Below are 19,387 nucleotides of genomic sequence, written 5' to 3'. Positions count from 1 at the left end.
TTCTTGATCATTTATTCCATGATCATTCATTTCTTGATTATTCAGTTGTTGTTCATTGTCGTTCGGTTGTACAACAACTAGAGGAACAACACCTCTTTGAGAAGACATCGGTGCAGAAAATTGCACCCTAACTTCTTGAATAATCACTTCCCTCTTTTTACTCCTACTAATTTCACCATTTTCAATGAATCTAGCATTTCCGGCTTCAACAATTCTTGTACTATGGTCAGGACAATAAAACCTATATCCTTTAGACTTTTCTGGGTAACCAATGAAGTAACCACTTTTCGTTTTAAAGTCTAATTTCTTTTCTTGTGGATTATAGAGCTTAACTTCTGCAGGGCATCCCCAAACATGTAGGTGCCTTAAACTAGGTTTCCTTCCCATCCACAGTTCAAAATGAGTCTTTGGAACTGCCTTACTAGGAACTCTATTTAGTAAGTATACAGCGGTTCTTAAAGCATGCATCCACAATGATATAGGTAATGTTGAATTACTGAACATAATTCTAACCATATCCATAAGAGTATGATTACGCCTTTCAACAACACCATTCTGCTCTAGCATTCCTGGCATAGTGTATTAAGCACAAATGCCAAGCTTTTCAAGGAACTTAGCAAAAGGACCAGGATGTTGTCCTGACTCATCATACCTTCCATAGAATTCACCATCTCTATCTTATCTTACAATTTTCACTTTTCTATCTAACTGTCTCTCAACTTTAGTGATGAATACCTTAAGGGCATTTACAAATTGAGACTTTTCATTCAATAGATAGATATAACCATAACGTAAAAAATCATCTATAAAGGTGATAAAATATTTTTCTCCACTAAAAGATGGAACATCAAAAGGTCCACAAATGTCTGTGTGAATAATTTCAAGAAGCTGAGAACTTCTTGTGGCACCTTTCTTTGTGTGTTTGGTTTGCTTTCCCTTTATGCAATCCACACAAACACCCAAATCAGTAAAATCTAGGTTTGGAAGAACCTCATTCTTTACCAATCTCTCGATTCTTTCTCTGGATATATGACCCAGCCTTTTTTGCCACAAGAAAGAGGAAGATTCATCTATCAAGCTACGTTTAGTTCCAACCTTAGGATGCAGGGTTAAAAGTGTTTCAGCAAAAAGACCATCAAGCTTAATTTTATACAACCCATCAATTAAAATACCATAACCAACAAAAGATTTATTCTTAAACAAACTCAAACTTTTATTATCAATATTGAAAGTAAAACCATCAAGATAAAGTTTGGAAACAGAACTTTAAATTCCGAGAACAAGTGGAACATAAAGATTTTGAAACAAATCTAAATAATGGCCGGTATCTAAAATCAAACGAAAAGTTCCAATGGCTTCAACTGGTGTTCTCACCCGATTCCCATATAGATAAAATTTTCATTTGGATTTAGGCTTTGGATTGTAAGGAATCCCTGCATCGAATTAGAAACATGAACAGTAGCACCTGCGTCAGCCCACCAAGTATTATAAGGAACTTCAACTAAATTTGATTCGAACAATACATAAGCCAGAGGCTTACCTTTCTTTTCGAACCATGCCTTACGTTTTGGGCAATCATACTGATAATGTCCATCCTTTCTACAGAAATGACATTTGTCCTTCAGTCCCTTATTAGGAGCCTGAGCAGCATCAGCAGGTCCATTGTTCTTTGGTGGTCATTTCTTAGCACCCTTTCCAGGTTTTCTTCCAAATTTTCTTTTAGCTCCCTGACCTACAAGATAAATGGAATTTTTTCTTGTTGCTTAAGCCTTCCTTCCTCTTGAACAAGCATACTGGACAATTCATTAACATTCCACTTATCCTTAATAGTGTTATAGTTAATCTGAAATGCTTCATACTGAGGAGGCAAGGAGTTCAAAATAAATTGAACAAGAAAGAACTCATCCACATTCATTCCCAAGACTTTCAACTTTGCTACCAGATTAGTCATTTCAAGAACATGCTCATGCATGCTTCTCCTACCATCAAATTTCTTGGTGGTAAGTTCAGCCATTAATGTCCCTGCAAGAGACTTGTCAGCACTCTTGAAACAATCCTCAATGTTCTTCAAGAATTCCTTAGCAATTTCAGCTTTTGGAAGTGAAGTCTTTATGTTGTTTGCTATAGTCATTCGCATCAGCATAATGCTCAGTCTATTCGACTTTTCCCAAGCCTTATGGAAAGCCTTTTCTTCATCATCAGTGTTTTAATTAGTTAGAGCAGCACGTTTCTCTGTTTGGAGTGCCGAATCCAGATCCAGAACACCTAAGTGAAACTGAATTTATTCACACCATTCTGAGAAATTCAGTCCATTGAGCACTGGAATAGACGAAGCATGCGAATGAAGCGAAACATGAGCTGCAACACAATAATACAAGGGCTCACAACATTAATTCTTTGAGTCACTAAACACGTATAAACAGTAAGTATATCAACATAATACTCCTTTGGGTAGTAATCATGCATATATTTAACTAAAATGATGCATTTATCGTCATTTGAGCAATGAGTATATTCCCAATCAGACAACCTAGTAATCTTTGGATCTCCAAAACTAATCTAACAGGATATATATCAAAAACTCCATTCTATTCATTAATCATATGAATGGTTAATCTACCTTTGGGTGATTCTTAAATTCTTATGAATAATGAAAATCAATATGCTTATGAGTAAACCTTAAAACTTTACATGGCAATTTTTCATTTCATATGCATCAATATCATAAGAAATTGATAATCATCTAATTGTTGTAGAGAATTGGATAATTGTATTGTATTCATCTCACCATGAGGTTTATATAGGGTTACATCATGCATACAAAAGGCAATACATAATAGCTATACTAATCAATCGCACAGTACGAGTCTGTCAATCGCATACATTACAAGTCTGTCAATCACATACATTACGAGTCTGTCAATTGCATACATTAAGCAATACCTATTGCATGAATAGTCATTATCATTTACAACACTCCCCCTTGGATATTCCATGTCAATAGTGTTGCCTCTGCTATGCACTTCTAAGTTGCCTCGTCAAAAACCTTGCCAAGTAATAAAAACCCTGTGGGAAAAAACAACCTTGGTCGAAGGAGAAAAAGAGCACAACGCGCGTGAATGTGGAGTAGTCGACATCCTTCCACACTCCCCCTTATGCCACTCAAACTCTGTGATGACGCTTTGATCGTTGCCTCACTAAAAACCTTGCCAAGTAACAAAAACCCTGTGGGACAAAAATAACCCTGGTCAAAGGGAAAAAAGAGCACAACACGTCCTTCACTCTTCGAGATTGAATATGTAGACATCATTCCTCCCCCTGATGTCAATGTCTCCCCCTGATTTCTACAATTATGGGAGTTCGGATAACTTTCTTAATCCGATGCTCTTCACATGTTTCTCGAAGGTGGATTTAGGTCACGACTTGGTAAAAAAGTCCGCTACATTATCCTCTGCATGAATTTGATTCACTTCAATATTTAGAAGTGTTTGTTGTTGCTGTTTGTAAAAGAACTTAGGCGATATATGCTTGGTGTTGTCGCCCTTGATGAAACCTAACTTCATTTGCTCAATACAAACTACATTATCTTCATAAATGCATGTAGGTTCATCTATGGTAGACTTCAAACCACAAGTTCATCGAATGTGTCTAACTACAAACCTTAGCCATATGCATTCTCGTATGGCTTCATGTAGAGCGATAATCTCTCCATGATTTGAGGAAGTAGCAACAAGGGTCTGCTTTGTAGACCTCTAAGATATCGCAGTGCTTCCCATGGTAAAGACATAACCCGTTTGGGAGAGACCTTTGTGAGGGTTAGAGAGATACCCTACATCAGCAAAACCCATCAAGACATCGTTGTCATTTTGATAGAAGGGAGGAGGAGCACGGAAGGTGGCGTTTTGCCTTGTGGAGTCTGATCCCACACTTCCGTTATTTCTTTTCTCTCTGTAGGGATAGAACAAGCCTATATCAATCGTACCTCTCAAGTATCGAAAGATTGTCTTTATGCCAATCCAATGGTGGCGTGTTGGCGCAGAACTGTGTCGAGCTAACAAGTTCACTGCGAATGAGATGTCCGGTCTTGTGCATTGAGCTAAGTACAATAATGCTCCTATTGCACTTAGATAGGGCACTTCAGCCTCAAACAAGTCTTCGTCCTCATCCCTTGGACTAAACGGATCTTTTTCAGGCTCAAAACTACGACCAGTCATGGGAGTACTCACAGGCTTTGCTTTATCTTCATTAAAGCGCCTTAATAATTTTTGACTATATGCTGACTGATGGATCATAATCCCATCACTACGGTGCTCGAGTTCTAGTCTGAGGCAAAACCGTGTTTTCCCAAGATCTTTCATCTCAAATTCGGATTTCAAGTACTTAGCAGTTTCCTTTAACTCATCTAGAGTTCCAATTAGGTTCATGTCATCGACATAAACTGCTACAATTGCAAATCCGGAACTTGTCCTCTTTATAAACACACATGGGCATATTTCATTGTTGACATATCCCTTCCCAATCAAGTAGTCACTTAGACGGTTATATCACATCCGTCCGGATTGTTTCAATCCATATAGTGAACGTCTCAATCTTATTGAAAACGCGCACCGTGGTTTAGAGCCACTTGACTTGGGTAATTGAAGTTCATCTGGAACCTTCATATATATCTCTGAATCTAGATCCCCATAGAGATATATGTTGTAACCACATCCATAAGCAGCATTTCAAGTTTTTCAGAAACTACCAAACTGACAAGGTAGCGGAACATTATAACGTCCATTACGGGAGAATATGTCTCCTCACAGTCGATTCCAGGACGTTGTGAGAAACCTTGTGCCACAAAGCGAGCTTTGTATCTAACAACCTCATTTTTCTCATTACGCTTTCTAACAAAAACCCATTTATGGCCAACATGCTTTATACTTGGGGGTGTCAGCGTTATAAGCCCAAATACCTGTCTCTTTGTTAGTGAATCCAATTCAACCTGGATAGCATCTTTCCATTTAGGCCAGTCTGCTTTTCGTTGACATTCTTCAACGGAGCAAGGTTCGATATCATCGTGTTCTATAGTTCCTTGAGCAATACAATATGCAAACACATCATCAAGGATAATAGAATCTCGATTCAACGTCTCATGTACACTAGTGTAATTCATGGAGATCTCCCTATTCCCTGGAATTGGTTCTAACATTGGAGCGCCCCCAATGATGTCTCTTGGACATAACCATAATCCGGAATATCTTTATGAGACGGGTTATTTATGTAGATGATTAATGGATCTTTCTGTGCCAAACTTGCTTTCTTTCTCGGGCGAGAATCCATCGAACCTTTGGGCCTCCCGCGTTTCCTTGCTGGGAGCCCTGCCTGAGCCACATTGCCATCATTATTAGTGGTGGCGGCACCATGTGACAGGACCCGACCCAGGAATCACCCCTATTACCTGGATACGAGCCTGCGGGGCCCACTTTAAGCGAAATCCTACCGAAAAATTCGGCAGAACCTCCCCTAAAAATGGGCTACCCAAAATTTCACAAACCTGGACATAATTTTAACTACAACTTCTACTCAACCTACTATATCAAATTAACAATCCATGCACATATATTACATCCATCAAACTTCAAAGAAAAGGTTTATCAGAGCAACACTAAACTAAGCCGATATCATACAAGGTAGGTTAAGTAATAACCTACGGACAAAAACGGAAGCGCTGATTCCCAAGTTCTTGAGCCTGGACGCAATCTCTGCAAATCTGAAATCTGGGCATTTGAAAACGAAGGGCCCAGGGGAAAACATATAAAATCCATTAGAGTGAGTGGACAAAACTGAATTGAGAGTCAAAACAATTTATGGTATGCTTCCCCATTTCTCTTTTTAACAAAACCATCATGCAGCCAAATCCTATGAAGTTCCAACTCAAATCCTTTTCCATGAAACTCATTTGATGACTAGGAAGGACTGCTTCCTAGGCATCTCATGCCATCGGGGAGGGACTGCCACCTGATGACGCATCGGAAGGGACTGCCAACCGGAGTAGGAGGCGGTGATTAGTTGGGACTGCCAACTAGCCACAGGTAGTAGACGGGACTGCCGACTAACTACATCAAGTCATCTGGAAGGGACTGCCAACCAGATGACGCATCGGATGGGACTGCCAACCGAGCTGTAGTCTGGACGGGACTGCCGACCAGACTATTACCTAGAAGGGACTGCCAACTAGGTAAGATACGCATGCGCCGAACTGGCCTCCTTGTCAACTGTTTCCTTTTTAATCCTTTTCTTTCCATAAAATCACATTTCAAAATTTAATACCATGCTGCATGAATTATTTAAATAAAAATAAAGGTCCACTCACAAGTAAATCCCGCAGCTAACCCTGCTGCCTGTCTGTGTCCTCCTCGCTCGAGGGCTCAGTACGTCCTGTCACAATAGAATAGGATATAATTGACCATACAATGAAATACTCTCAAAACAACCCATTCCCCTCGGAATAAGCGTCTATTAATCACAAATTATTATAAAATTCCACACTTCTATTCGGAATTAAATTCTATAATTCCTTACAATCTCAATGCCCTCTAACTCATAACCACTCAATCGATTCCTTAACCATTCAATGACTTCACTTAATCTAAACCTTCACAAGGACCGTTCGATAACTAAATCAATTTAATCTCACTTCCTTCATCACAAAAATACCACCAATTACCATAAAAATCCTTTCCAAACATTTCCACATTCAATCTTAATTTTCCCCATTTCCACTCACAATTCCATCTCTAAAATTTAACTCCTCTCTAAATTTTCTTTTCCAAAACACAATCTCCATTCCAAACTCCTCCACAAAATAGAACAATTTCACAATAACATTGATAGTAAATTATCAAGAGATTCACCCATAAAATTTATAATCCATACTATCCAAAATAACAATAACTACACCAAAATTCCAAAAAAAAACTCAAACCAAACAATCCTCAAGTTTAACACAAAACATCAAAGGTGGAATCCAATTCCAGTCAACCTATTTAGCTCAAAATTATCTCCACAACACCCCCAACAATTCTATACCTGCAATCACATCCAAAACAAGCAGAAAAAGCTGGAAATTCCAAACCCAAACTCAAGAACTCGGATGGAACTGTTCACGCTACTGTTCACGTCCCCAAACACCTTCAATTCTTCCTCCACAGCCCAAAACAAGCTGCAACAAGGTTAGGAACTCATTTAGCAACTCACCAACAACCAAAACCCAAAGAAATTCGACCGGAAATCGCCGGAAAACCGAGATGGGAGCTAAACTCCGGTTTTCCCCTTTTCTGCAAATTCTCTTCAAAACTCAAAAACTAATGATACCCATGGTGAAAAACTTACATAGCTAGAAGGAGAAGGAAGAGAGGATCACGCCGTGCCCAACGATGCGTCTTGGGGTGGCCGGACGGCGACGAATTCGCCGGAGAAGGGAAGAGCAGCGACGGAAGAAGAAAAAAGAAAATGGGAGGGGGTGACTCGGGTTCTACCCGTGCTCTCTCTCTTTCCTTTTAATTTTTTTCTGATTCTTTCCCTTTCTCTCTCTTCCATCTGTTTTATTTCTTGCTTTCTACTAAAAGAAACTCACAAACAAAAGTCATGCCAAAAATAGAAATTTCTATTTTTGGTCATAACTTTTCCGATATAAATCCAATTTAAACAAACTACGTGTCCACGAACTCGATTTTGCGTATTCTACGACAATCTCAAATAAATTTCCTAATTTACCGGACTAAAGAAAAAGTCACTCCTCGGTCAACCACGGTAAAAAGTAATTAATAGGTACGGGGCATTACAATCTCCCCTCCTTATAAAATTTCGTCCTCGAAATTATACCTGTCAAGAAAAAAGATGTGGATACTGTTGCCTCATTTGATCCTCTGGTTCCCAAGTAGCTTCTTCAAACAGGTGGTTCCTCCATAATACCTTAACCAAAGGTATAATCTTACTTCGGAGTACTTGCTCACGACGATCAAGGATCTGTACTGGTTCTTCTTCATATGTTAGATCTTCTGTAAGTGTAATGGGTTGAGCTGGTAACACATGTGAAGGATCAGTGATGTACTTGCGAAGCATGGAGACGTGGAATACATCATGTACTTGAGATAGTTGTGGAGGTAAAGCCAAGCGGTAAGCAACCAGACCAATTCGTTCCACAATCTCATAGGGACCAATATACCTTGGACTTAGTTTTCCTCGTTTACCAAACCTTACCACACCCTTCCAAGGAGATAACTTCAGAAATACCCAATCACCAACTTGAAATTCAAGATGCTTCCTGTGTTTATCTGCGTAGCTCTTCTGTCTGCTTTGAGCCGTCTTGAGTTTCTCTCTGATCACTTTGACTTTATTTGTTGTGATTTCAACGATCTCTGGACCAATAAGTTGTCTTTCTCCCACTTCATCCCAACACAAGGGGTCCTACACTGTTTCCCATACAAAGCTTCGTAGGGAGCCATACCAATACTCGAATGGTAACTGTTGTTATATGCAAACTCCATCAAAGCCAAGTGCTTATCCCAACTTCCTTTAAATTGTAGAGAACAAGCCCTCAACATGTCTTCCAAAGTTTGTATAGTCCGCTCAGATTGTCCATCAGTTTGAGGATGGAAAGCAGTGCTAAATTGTAATTTTGTTCCCATAAATTTGTGAACTTTCCTCCAAAACTTTGATGTGAATCGAGCATCACGATCAGAAACAATGGACTCAGGGACACCATGAAGCTTTACAATTTCGTCCACATACAACTTTGCCAGTTTATCCAAACTAAAGGTTTCCTTAACCGCCAGAAAATGAGCTGATTTGGTGAGTCGATCTACAATCACCCAAATACCATCATTACCATCCTGCGTACGAGGTAACTTGTAAATAAAATCCATGGTGAGATGTTCCCATTTCCATTCTGGGATTGGCAAAGGTTGCAACAACCCCGACGGTTTTTGCCTTTCCGCTTTCACTTGCTGGCACACAAGGCATTTGCTCACAAAAGCTGCAATTTCTCTTTTCATGTTTGGCCACCAATAGTACTCCTTGAGAGTCCGATACATTTTTGTACCACCAGGATGCAGGGCATACGCGGAGTTATGAGCTTCATCAAGTATTTCTCGTTTAAGTGCTTCAACGTTAGGAACACAAAGTCTCTTCCCAAACATCAATGTCCCATCTCTTCGAATAGAAAACTCAAGTTGCCAACCACCACGAACACCTTCTTTAATCCCTTCAATTCTTGGATCAAGAGGCTGGGCTTCCCGTATTTTATCAATAAATGCTGGTCTGACATGAAAACTAGCCACCAGAGTACCAACCTCATCAACCGATAACTCAACCCCCGTAGACCTCAACTCTGACAATAGGGGTACTCGAGTGGCCCTTAATTATGACAAGGTCACGGATGGATTCCTACTAAGTGCATCCGCCACCACATTCGCTTTACCGGGGTGATACTCAATGGTACAATCATAATCTTCAATCAATTCCATCCATCTTCGTTGTCTTAAATTTAGATTCGGTTGTGTAAACACATACTTGAGGCTCTTATGGTCAGTGAAAATCTGACATCTGGCTCCATACAGATAATGCCTCCATAGCTTAAGAGCAAGTACAATAGCTGCCAATTCTAAGTCATGTGTGGGATAATTCAACTCATGTGGCTTCAACTGTCTAGAAGCATAAGCAATCACATTACCATGCTGCATTAAAACACAACCCAAGCCTTGTCTAGAGGCATCGCTGTAAATTACATACTCCCCACTATCATCAGGCAAGGATAGAATTGGAGCACTAGTCAGCCGACTCTTAAGTTCTTGGAAGCTCCGCTCACAATTTTCAGACCAAACAAATCTGACACCCTTCAACTGGTCAAACAAATCATCAATGCGGGGCAAGGGATATTTATTCCTTATAGTCACCCTGTTTAGTTTCCGGTAATCAATACAAAGCCTCAAAGTACCGTCTTTCTTCTTCACAAACAACACAGGTGCACCCCAGGGAGATACACTAGGTCGTATAAATCCCTTATCCGTTAACTCCTGCAACTGTACATACAACTCTTTCAATTCCGCCGGTGCCATTCTATAAGGTGCTTGAGAGATGGGTGTTGTACCTGGAAGTAAATCAATGGTAAAGTCTATCTCTCGCACCGGGGGCAATCCAGGCAATTCTTCTGGAAATACATCTGGATAGTCACCAACAACAGGAATTTGGCTAAGATCCATAACTTCGGCATTTGAATTCACCACATGTGCCAAATAAGCTTGGCAACCCTTACTCAACATCTTCTTAGCAGTTAAAGCTGAGATTATGCAAGATGGGAGAACCTCCCGTTCACCATAAAAGGTGACAACTGGCTTACCCGGACTCCGAAATAATACAGTACTACAAAAGCAATCCACCAAGGCATGATGCATCCGTAGGAAATCCATCCCGAGGATTACATCAAACTCCACTAACTCAAATGGAATCAAGTCCGCCTCTAAACAAACTCCTTCTACAAACACACCACAAAAACGATGTACCCACTCAATTCTATGTCTTTCCCCCGATGGTAGAACAACATGCCACTCTCCGAGTAGGAGAGATGGGGGCACATTAGCAAAGAAAGAAAACCTCTTAGACATAAAGGAGTGAGAGGCTCCAGGATCAATTAAAATGAAAGCTGGTTGACCAAAAACAACTAACATACCCATAATGACGTTCGGTGCAGTGCGACCCTCCTGCTGGGTCATAGCATGAAGACGGGCCTGGGTCACTGGACGCCCTCTCTGTCCACGACCCGACTGAGTGCTGCTCCTGCCTGATAAACTGCCATGAGAGCCTGAACTAGTAGCACCCACAGAGGTCTGACCCATACTCTGACTAGTAGTAGTGAAGACTCCCTGGGTCAACTGAGGGCATTCCCTCCTGTAGTGACCCCACTGGCCACACTGGTAACAAGTCCCCACGCCTGCCTGACACGGGCCTGCATGGTGTCTACCACAAGTAGCACACTGGGGATAGTCTCTCGGAATCGCCTGTCTACCAAAGCCTCCACTGGAACTAGCAGTGCCACCCCTGGACTGTCTCCTACCGGTCTGCCCAGGCCTCCTGAAGCGTCCCCTGAAACGCTGACGAGAGCTAGAATCTGAACTGCTCGGTCTACTGCCTGATGACGATGCAGAACCCGAACTAGAGGCAATTCTCTTAGATGGCCCCTGACTGGGACCGCCAATCTCCAAAGGTCGGGAACCGTCCAGATATCTAGCCTCACACCTCATAGCAGCCTCCACAGCTAACTTAAAAGTCGGATAATCATGAGGCGCCAACCAATCCCGATATACAGGTAGAAGGCCATTGATAAACTGATCAACCTTCAACTTTTCTGTCGCCACCAACTCAGGGGCAAACCGAGACAAAGCAATGAAACGCTCCTCATACTGTAACACAGTCATCTCCTCAGTCTGCTTCAACTGCATGAACTCAAATCGGAGACGGTGCTGGGATGCCTGATTATAGTACCGATTTGAGAACTCCGTTTTGAACTCTTCCCAAGTCATGGTAGTTGGGTCATAACCCATATTCCTGGTACCCTGCCACCAAAGCCATGCATCCCCGTCTAGGAGGTCAATAGCCAAAGGAACCCTCCTAGCAGCTGGACAGCCCAAGGACTCAAATACTCTCTCCATGCGGGTAATCCAGTCTCCTGCTACGGACTCCGTAGGAGCACTAGAGAAAGTATACGCCCCATGGCGTCTGGCACGCTCCACAGTATAGTCAGTCCTAGGATTGGGGAGTGCCGCTGCAAAACGCTCAAACAACCGCTCCACGGTCCGTAACAACCCACGAGGAACATGCTCATCATCACCCTCACTAGCGGGTGAATGGTTCCTGCCAGCACGAGATCTGCGTCCGGGTCTCATTCCACCTGAAATTCCCATAACTGAGTTACACCAAGATATTTATACCAACAACAACTATCTTACATACTTGATTGGTACGTCAGCACCGAAGAGTATATGATGGGGAACCGCTGCAGTCGGGCCATCACTCGGGAGGTACTGAATACTATCAAGCATGTAAGACAACTATAAGAAGATATCGGCCACAGAATCTAATAACCTAGTGCTCTGATACCAACTGACAGGACCCGACCCAGGAATCACCCCTATTACCTGGATACGAGCCTGCGGGGCCCACTTTAAGCGAAATCCTACCGAAAAATTCGGCCACAGAATCTCCCCTAAAAATGGGCTACCCAAAATTTCACAAACCTGGACATAATTTTAACTACAACTTCTACTCAACCTACTATATCAAATTAACAATCCATGCACATATATTACATCCATCAAACTTCAAAGAAAAGGTTTATCAGAGCAACACTAAACTAAGCCGATATCATACAAGGTAGGTTAAGTAATAACCTACGGACAAAAACGGAAGCGCTGATTCTCAAGTTCTTGAGCCTGGACGCAATCTCTGCAAATCTGAAATCTGGGCATTTGAAAACGAAGGGCCCAGGGGAAAACATATAAAATCCATTAGAGTGAGTGGACAAAACTGAATTGAGAGTCAAAACAATTTATGGTATGCTTCCCCATTTCTCTTTTTAACAAAACCATCATGCAGCCAAATCCTATGAAGTTCCAACTCAAATCCTTTTCCATGAAACTCATTTGATGACTAGGAAGGACTGCTTCCTAGGCATCTCATGCCATCGGGGAGGGACTGCCACCTGATGACGCATCGGAAGGGACTGCCAACCGGAGTAGGAGGCGGTGATTAGTTGGGACTGCCAACTAGCCACAGGTAGTAGACGGGACTGCCGACTAACTACATCAAGTCATCTGGAAGGGACTGCCAACCAGATGACGCATCGGATGGGACTGCCAACCGAGCTGTAGTCTGGACGGGACTGCCGACCAGACTATTACCTAGAAGGGACTGCCAACTAGGTAAGATACGCATGCGCCGAACTGGCCTCCTTGTCAACTGTTTCCTTTTTAATCCTTTTCTTTCCATAAAATCACATTTCAAAATTTAATACCATGCTGCATGAATTATTTAAATAAAAATAAAGGTCCACTCACAAGTAAATCCCGCAGCTAACCCTGCTGCCTGTCTGTGTCCTCCTCGCTCGAGGGCTCAGTACGTCCTGTCACAATAGAATAGGATATAATTGACCATACAATGAAATACTCTCAAAACAACCCATTCCCCTCGGAATAAGCGTCTATTAATCACAAATTATTATAAAATTCCACACTTCTATTCGGAATTAAATTCTATAATTCCTTACAATCTCAATGCCCTCTAACTCATAACCACTCAATCGATTCCTTAACCATTCAATGACTTCACTTAATCTAAACCTTCACAAGGACCGTTCGATAACTAAATCAATTTAATCTCACTTCCTTCATCACAAAAATACCACCAATTACCATAAAAATCCTTTCCAAACATTTCCACATTCAATCTTAATTTTCCCCATTTCCACTCACAATTCCATCTCTAAAATTTAACTCCTCTCTAAATTTTCTTTTCCAAAACACAATCTCCATTCCAAACTCCTCCACAAAATAGAACAATTTCACAATAACATTGATAGTAAATTATCAAGAGATTCACCCATAAAATTTATAATCCATACTATCCAAAATAACAATAACTACACCAAAATTCCAAAAAAAAACTCAAACCAAACAATCCTCAAGTTTAACACAAAACATCAAAGGTGGAATCCAATTCCAGTCAACCTATTTAGCTCAAAATTATCTCCACAACACCCCCAACAATTCTATACCTGCAATCACATCCAAAACAAGCAGAAAAAGCTGGAAATTCCAAACCCAAACTCAAGAACTCGGATGGAACTGTTCACGCTACTGTTCACGTCCCCAAACACCTTCAATTCTTCCTCCACAGCCCAAAACAAGCTGCAACAAGGTTAGGAACTCATTTAGCAACTCACCAACAACCAAAACCCAAAGAAATTCGACCGGAAATCGCCGGAAAACCGAGATGGGAGCTAAACTCCGGTTTTCCCCTTTTCTGCAAATTCTCTTCAAAACTCAAAAACTAATGATACCCATGGTGAAAAACTTACATAGCTAGAAGGAGAAGGAAGAGAGGATCACGCCGTGCCCAACGATGCGTCTTGGGGTGGCCGGACGGCGACGAATTCGCCGGAGAAGGGAAGAGCAGCGACGGAAGAAGAAAAAGAAAATGGGAGGGGGTGACTCGGGTTCTACCCGTGCTCTCTCTCTTTCCTTTTAATTTTTTTCTGATTCTTTCCCTTTCTCTCTCTTCCATCTGTTTTATTTCTTGCTTTCTACTAAAAGAAACTCACAAACAAAAGTCATGCCAAAAATAGAAATTTCTATTTTTGGTCATAACTTTTCCGATATAAATCCAATTTAAACAAACTACGTGTCCACGAACTCGATTTTGCGTATTCTACGACAATCTCAAATAAATTTCCTAATTTACCGGACTAAAGAAAAAGTCACTCCTCGGTCAACCACGGTAAAAAGTAATTAATAGGTACGGGGCATTACACCATGCCCAATACCCCTAGGGGTGGCCCCATGTCTATGATTTTTAGGGACATCAATCCTTGTAGACACGTTTGCAGCAGAATTATGTGATCTTGTCACTTTAGCGATATCAGAAGACACATCAGACATAGAGTCTGCTACGTTCTGAAGATCGAGAATTCTCTGCACTTCAATTTCTGACTGTGCGGTTCGGTGATCAAGATGAGACAAAGTAGGGACAGACCACGGCAATTTCTGTTGAACATTATTGCTCCTATCTCCTCCTAACGACCGGAAGACTGTCTCATCAAAGTGACAATCCACAAATCTAGCGGTAAATAGATCGCCTGTCAAGTGTTCTAAGTAGCGGATAATGGTTGGAGAGTCATATCCAACATAAATGTCTAATCATCTTTGAGGACCCATTTTGGTGCGCTGTGGCGGCGCAATGGGCACATAAACTGTACACCCAAATATGCGTAAGTGTGAGGCATCAGGCTCATATCCAGTAACCATCTGGGACGCAGAAAATGGTTGAGTGGCAGTAGACCTCAGACAAATGAGCACAGCTGCATGCAATATTTCATAGCCCCAAGCAGAAACAGGGAGATTGGTGCGCATAACCAATGCTCTAGCGACCATTTGAAGCCTTTTAATGGCAGCTTCTACGAGACCATTTTGGGTGTGAACATGAGGAACAAGGTGTTCAACCTCAATCCCAATGGACATGCAATAGTCATCAAATGTTTTTGATGTAAACTCTCAAGCATTGTCAAGACGAATTGACTTAATGGGATGATCAGGGTGGTGAGCCCTTAATTTAATGATTTGTGCTAGGAGTTTAGCAAATGCAGCATTTTTTGTGGACAATAGCATGACATGTGACCATCGTGTCGATGCATCAACCAACACCATAAAATATCTAAATGGTCTGCAAGTTGGTTGAATAGGTCCACAAATATCACCTTGGATTCTTTGTAAGAATGGAATATTTTCTTTAGTGTCCTTTGCATAGGATGGTCTCGATCCTAATTTTGCTAAAAAGCAGGCTTTGCAAAACGAAAGATGGGCTTTAGAAGCAACCAGGGCAATATCTGGTTGAGACACGAAGTCAAAATTGACTTTAGAAGTAGAAAAATGAACCAAGGAGGTATTGGTGGCGTCAATACCACTTTTGGGCAGGAGGGGGTAGGCGGCCCCAGCCCTACCTTGGATCGAATTTTGGTTCTGACTTCTTTTCGTTTTGAAAAATGGATGTCCGTGTGAAGTCTTTAATATACTGATTATCATATCACGACCTGTGTGTCCCAAACGGTCATGCCAAATCCTATATGTGTCAGAATCCCATAAGTCATCTCTCATGACATGGTTGGATTCAATCATTCGAATAGTGGTTGCATACAACCCACTAGATCGACACATAAGTTTCTCTAATACTCTTTTATGTTCGTAATCATTAGAGGTGATGCAAAGGAACTTTTGTCCATTCTCACAATGTGTTTCCACATGAAAACCATTGGCTCTTATATCTTTAAAACTCAATAGGGTCCTTCTAGCCATAGGAGCATATAGAGTTTCGGTGACATTAATACTTGTGCCATTTGGCAACATAAATTGAGCTGGTCCTCGACCATGAATCAATTGTGATGGTCCAGCCATTGTAGTCACAGAAGATCGACTAGGCGTCATCCATAGAAATAGTTGCCTATGTTGCAATATAGTATGTGTGGTGCCACTATCAACAAAGCATTCCAACTCTCCAGGAAACATACTTAAAAATAATAAAATTCGGAATTAAAATATGTCCATGACATCGAATAATAATACGATACTTTATTAATAAAGATAGACAATGATTACATCAAAGGTCCCAAAAAGTCTAATCCAAAATAAAATCAAACTAAGACACATTGTAGTCACTCTATCAGTTTGGTAACTCCAATCAAATATAACCAGGAAAGTAGAGAGAGATGTTGGTGGAGCGAGACTCTCTTAAGTACCATTAATCTCAATGATTTTCCTAGACATCATATTTCATTGGGTGCATCACATAAGATAGAGTTTAATACAATTGTCATTTATTGACTAAGGCATATTGCCATTACAAAAATTCTTGGAAAATAAAAGGACTAATCTAATCAAAGTCTGCGGCATCCTTGTGCACTTCATCGTCAGCTTTGAAGTCCTCTATGGTGAGATGGACGTCTCCACCATTTTCTTCTTCTTCTGCAAGGTACACTTCTTGCTCCCTCAGGTCCTTGTATGCCCTGTATCTTGAAGCTAGTTGCTCTCTTGCCTTGCATTGCTTGAACCAATGCTCACTTGATCCACATCGATGACACATGTCATTGTGGTTGCCTCCCTTTAATTGAGGTGCACGTTGTGGGCGTTCCCTAGGAGGGTTGGTGCCACCACCACGAGCCATGGCGCCTCCACCACGAGCCATGGCGCCACCACCACGACCAGGGATACCACGACCACCTCTCCCATGTGTGGCATTGCCACCACGTATATCCGCACCAAACCTGCGGTTTCCTTCCTTGTTAGGGCGGTTATATGGACTCATACGTCCCTCATATCCCTTATTCTTAGGGTTCCGCTCCTTGCGTCCTCTTTTGGGTGCATTATAATACGCCTCATGAACGCTTTTAGTTCCAATGGGTCTTGAATTATAATTCCTCACGAGCATGTTATCATGTTTCTCAGCTACATATATGAGATTGATAAGCTGATGAAATCTCATGATCCGTCCAGCATTGACTTCAGTGCGGTATTGCTTTGATACCACAATGGCTGAAACGGGGAAGGTGGAGAGAGTTTTCTCAATTAGCTCTTGCTCTGTGACAGATTGTCTACAAAACCTCAACATGGACTGTAGGCGAAGAGCTTCTGAATTATATTTAGCAACAGACTTGAAATCAGCAAAGCGCAGATTGTTCCATTGAACCTTCAAGTCAGGGAGGAGGGAATCTTGGACATTGCCAAAGCGCTCTTCTAGCACTACCCATAGCTCTCTTGCATCCTTGATCGACATATACTCCAATCTGAGTGCCTTGTCCATATGGCGTCGCATCAAGATAACTACTTGAGCATGCTTAATTTATAAGTGTTCGCAAGAACACACGATCCGGGTTAGGTGCCTGGATTATGGGTAATATTTCCTTTGAAGTGAGGTGGTTCTCAACATTGGTTACCCAACTGTGGTAATCCGAGCCTGTTGAGTCAAGCATGGGAAAGTCGAGTCTAGGTTCATTCGACATCCTGAAAATAATAAGAGAAGATATATTAGTTTCGGAGTTAATCTTCCACGAAAACTAAAATAATAAAATTTCCAAGCTATGCTACCAAGAAAACAATTTCCAAGAATCTCTTTTGGATTAGACCAAACAATAATGTTTTAATATGGTCACAATTTGATGCTTACGGACGCTCTTAGTCCGAGCATTATGAACACTCTTAGTTCATACGAACTCTCTTAGTTCGTTAAGCGTGAATCCCCACAATTCCGCTTTATTAAATAATCGAACCCATGTTAGTATATTGAAAATCCTACAGAAAATAAAGGAATTTAAAAGACAAGAAAGCAGGAACTTTAATCTTTAAAACTTGTTCAAATTCAGAGCAGATTCTCTTCTGAACAGCTCCCACTTCGAATGGTGTACATATCTTGAAACGACTCCAATAGGGCTGATATTTGGAGGTCAGATAGAACAGGCAGAGACGAAAACTTTGATGAAGGAAGGATTTTGATCTGAGGTCCGGATCAAGACGTTTCGGGGGGTGTAAACAGGCTGATCTGCACATGAATGAGCGTGCTGTTGTGCTGTAAGGGCAGCAGGCGTGTGACGATGCTGCAGGGCAGTAGTTGGCACATGGGTGCTCAAGGGCTGTAGGATCAGCGCACGGTATGGCTAGCAAGGGCTAGGAGCTTGCGGCAGTTTTTGGTGAAAGAAATTTCAGGTGTTAGGGTTTTTTTTTTCTGGCTAGGGCTTGGGTTAGTGTATCGTGCTGATAATGTGTTGTAGAGAATTGGATAATTGTATTGTATTCATCTCACCATGAGGTTTATATAGGGTTACATCATGTATACAAAAGGCAATACATAATAGTTATACTAATCAATCGCACATTACAAGTATGTCAATCGCGTACATTAAGCAATACCTATTGCATGAATAGTCATTATCATTTACAATACTAATTTGATATTCATGAGACCTTACTGGTTTGACCACTTTGGTGACTAACAAACCGCCATACTATGAATTCAAAAGTTAGATGAAATAAACAATCAAATTGACATTCATAAAACTAGCAAAACCAAACTACTAGTGTTATGCCATTATTTCATTTGTGCTTACAGTACCATATTCATAATCATATATCATAATACATAAGATGCAAGTCTGATAAAAAAAACAAACAGCTACAGATGAACAACATATGGCCAAACTAGATTAATCATATAACTAGCGAAACGTTCATATAAATATATTTTGTTATAATTAAAATTCATATGCATATGTAAATGCGCAAGAAATATATCAACAACAAAACAATATATATTCCATTAAAGGAGAATCATGAAAGCTCTATTACTGAGCTCTAATACCACATGTAAGATTTTAAATACATAAAACCAAGATCTAGAACTTACATGATCTCACAACATTAATCGTAAGGCGGAAAACATAAACTACATACCTTGTTCCATTGGAGCAATATGTAGTTTACCAAGACGCAGCGGTTCGGCGAAGTCGTCAATCCAAAGGAAATGGTTTCTCTCTCAACCCTTGCACCTCATACTCTCATACGTGTTTTGAGTACTTTATGTGTGTACATAA

General features: G+C 41.0%; 1 protein-coding gene and 2 long non-coding RNA genes across 3 annotated transcripts; all 3 read right to left on the bottom strand.

The window, feature by feature from the left end:
• Positions 1 to 1,256: 1,256 nt before the first annotated feature.
• On the bottom strand, positions 1,257 to 2,993 carry LOC121050863. The gene is made up of 3 exons (XR_005804248.1): positions 2,944 to 2,993; positions 1,541 to 2,358; positions 1,257 to 1,433 (listed from the first exon to the last, which is right to left on the bottom strand). It is a non-coding gene; the product is annotated as an uncharacterized LOC121050863 (long non-coding RNA).
• Positions 2,994 to 6,359: 3,366 nt separating this feature from the next.
• On the bottom strand, positions 6,360 to 12,479 carry LOC112175782. Its single transcript, XM_024313525.2, has 5 exons — positions 12,433 to 12,479; positions 10,712 to 11,929; positions 7,375 to 10,516; positions 7,072 to 7,204; positions 6,360 to 6,420 (listed from the first exon to the last, which is right to left on the bottom strand). The coding sequence occupies exons 2-3, from the start codon at positions 11,922 to 11,924 to the stop codon at positions 9,405 to 9,407; spliced, it is 2,325 nt and encodes a 774-aa protein (XP_024169293.1). The 5' UTR covers positions 11,925 to 11,929; positions 12,433 to 12,479; the 3' UTR covers positions 6,360 to 6,420; positions 7,072 to 7,204; positions 7,375 to 9,404.
• A 619-nt stretch (positions 12,480 to 13,098) lies between these two features.
• Positions 13,099 to 14,477, bottom strand: LOC112175784. Its single transcript, XR_002926633.2, has 3 exons — positions 14,114 to 14,477; positions 13,811 to 13,943; positions 13,099 to 13,159 (listed from the first exon to the last, which is right to left on the bottom strand). It is a non-coding gene; the product is annotated as an uncharacterized LOC112175784 (long non-coding RNA).
• Positions 14,478 to 19,387: the final 4,910 nt, after the last annotated feature.

Source organism: Rosa chinensis, chromosome 7, assembly GCF_002994745.2.
Source record: "Rosa chinensis cultivar Old Blush chromosome 7, RchiOBHm-V2, whole genome shotgun sequence".
In the NCBI taxonomy this organism is placed as follows: Eukaryota; Viridiplantae; Streptophyta; class Magnoliopsida; order Rosales; family Rosaceae; genus Rosa; species Rosa chinensis.
The sequence above is the reverse complement of the archived record's forward strand: the minus strand, read 5'-3'. Positions and strand labels throughout refer to the sequence as shown.

Excerpts from the sequence above, each read along its gene's own strand:
- LOC112175782 (XM_024313525.2), bottom strand. The coding sequence starts at position 11,924 with ATGAGACCCGGACGCAGATCTCGTGCTGGCAGGAACCATTCACCCGCT. Across the intron at positions 10,517-10,711 it reads TGCACCGAACGTCATTATGG|AAGGAGTTTGTTTAGAGGCG; the intron begins GTATGTTAGTTG and ends GTGTGTTTGTAG.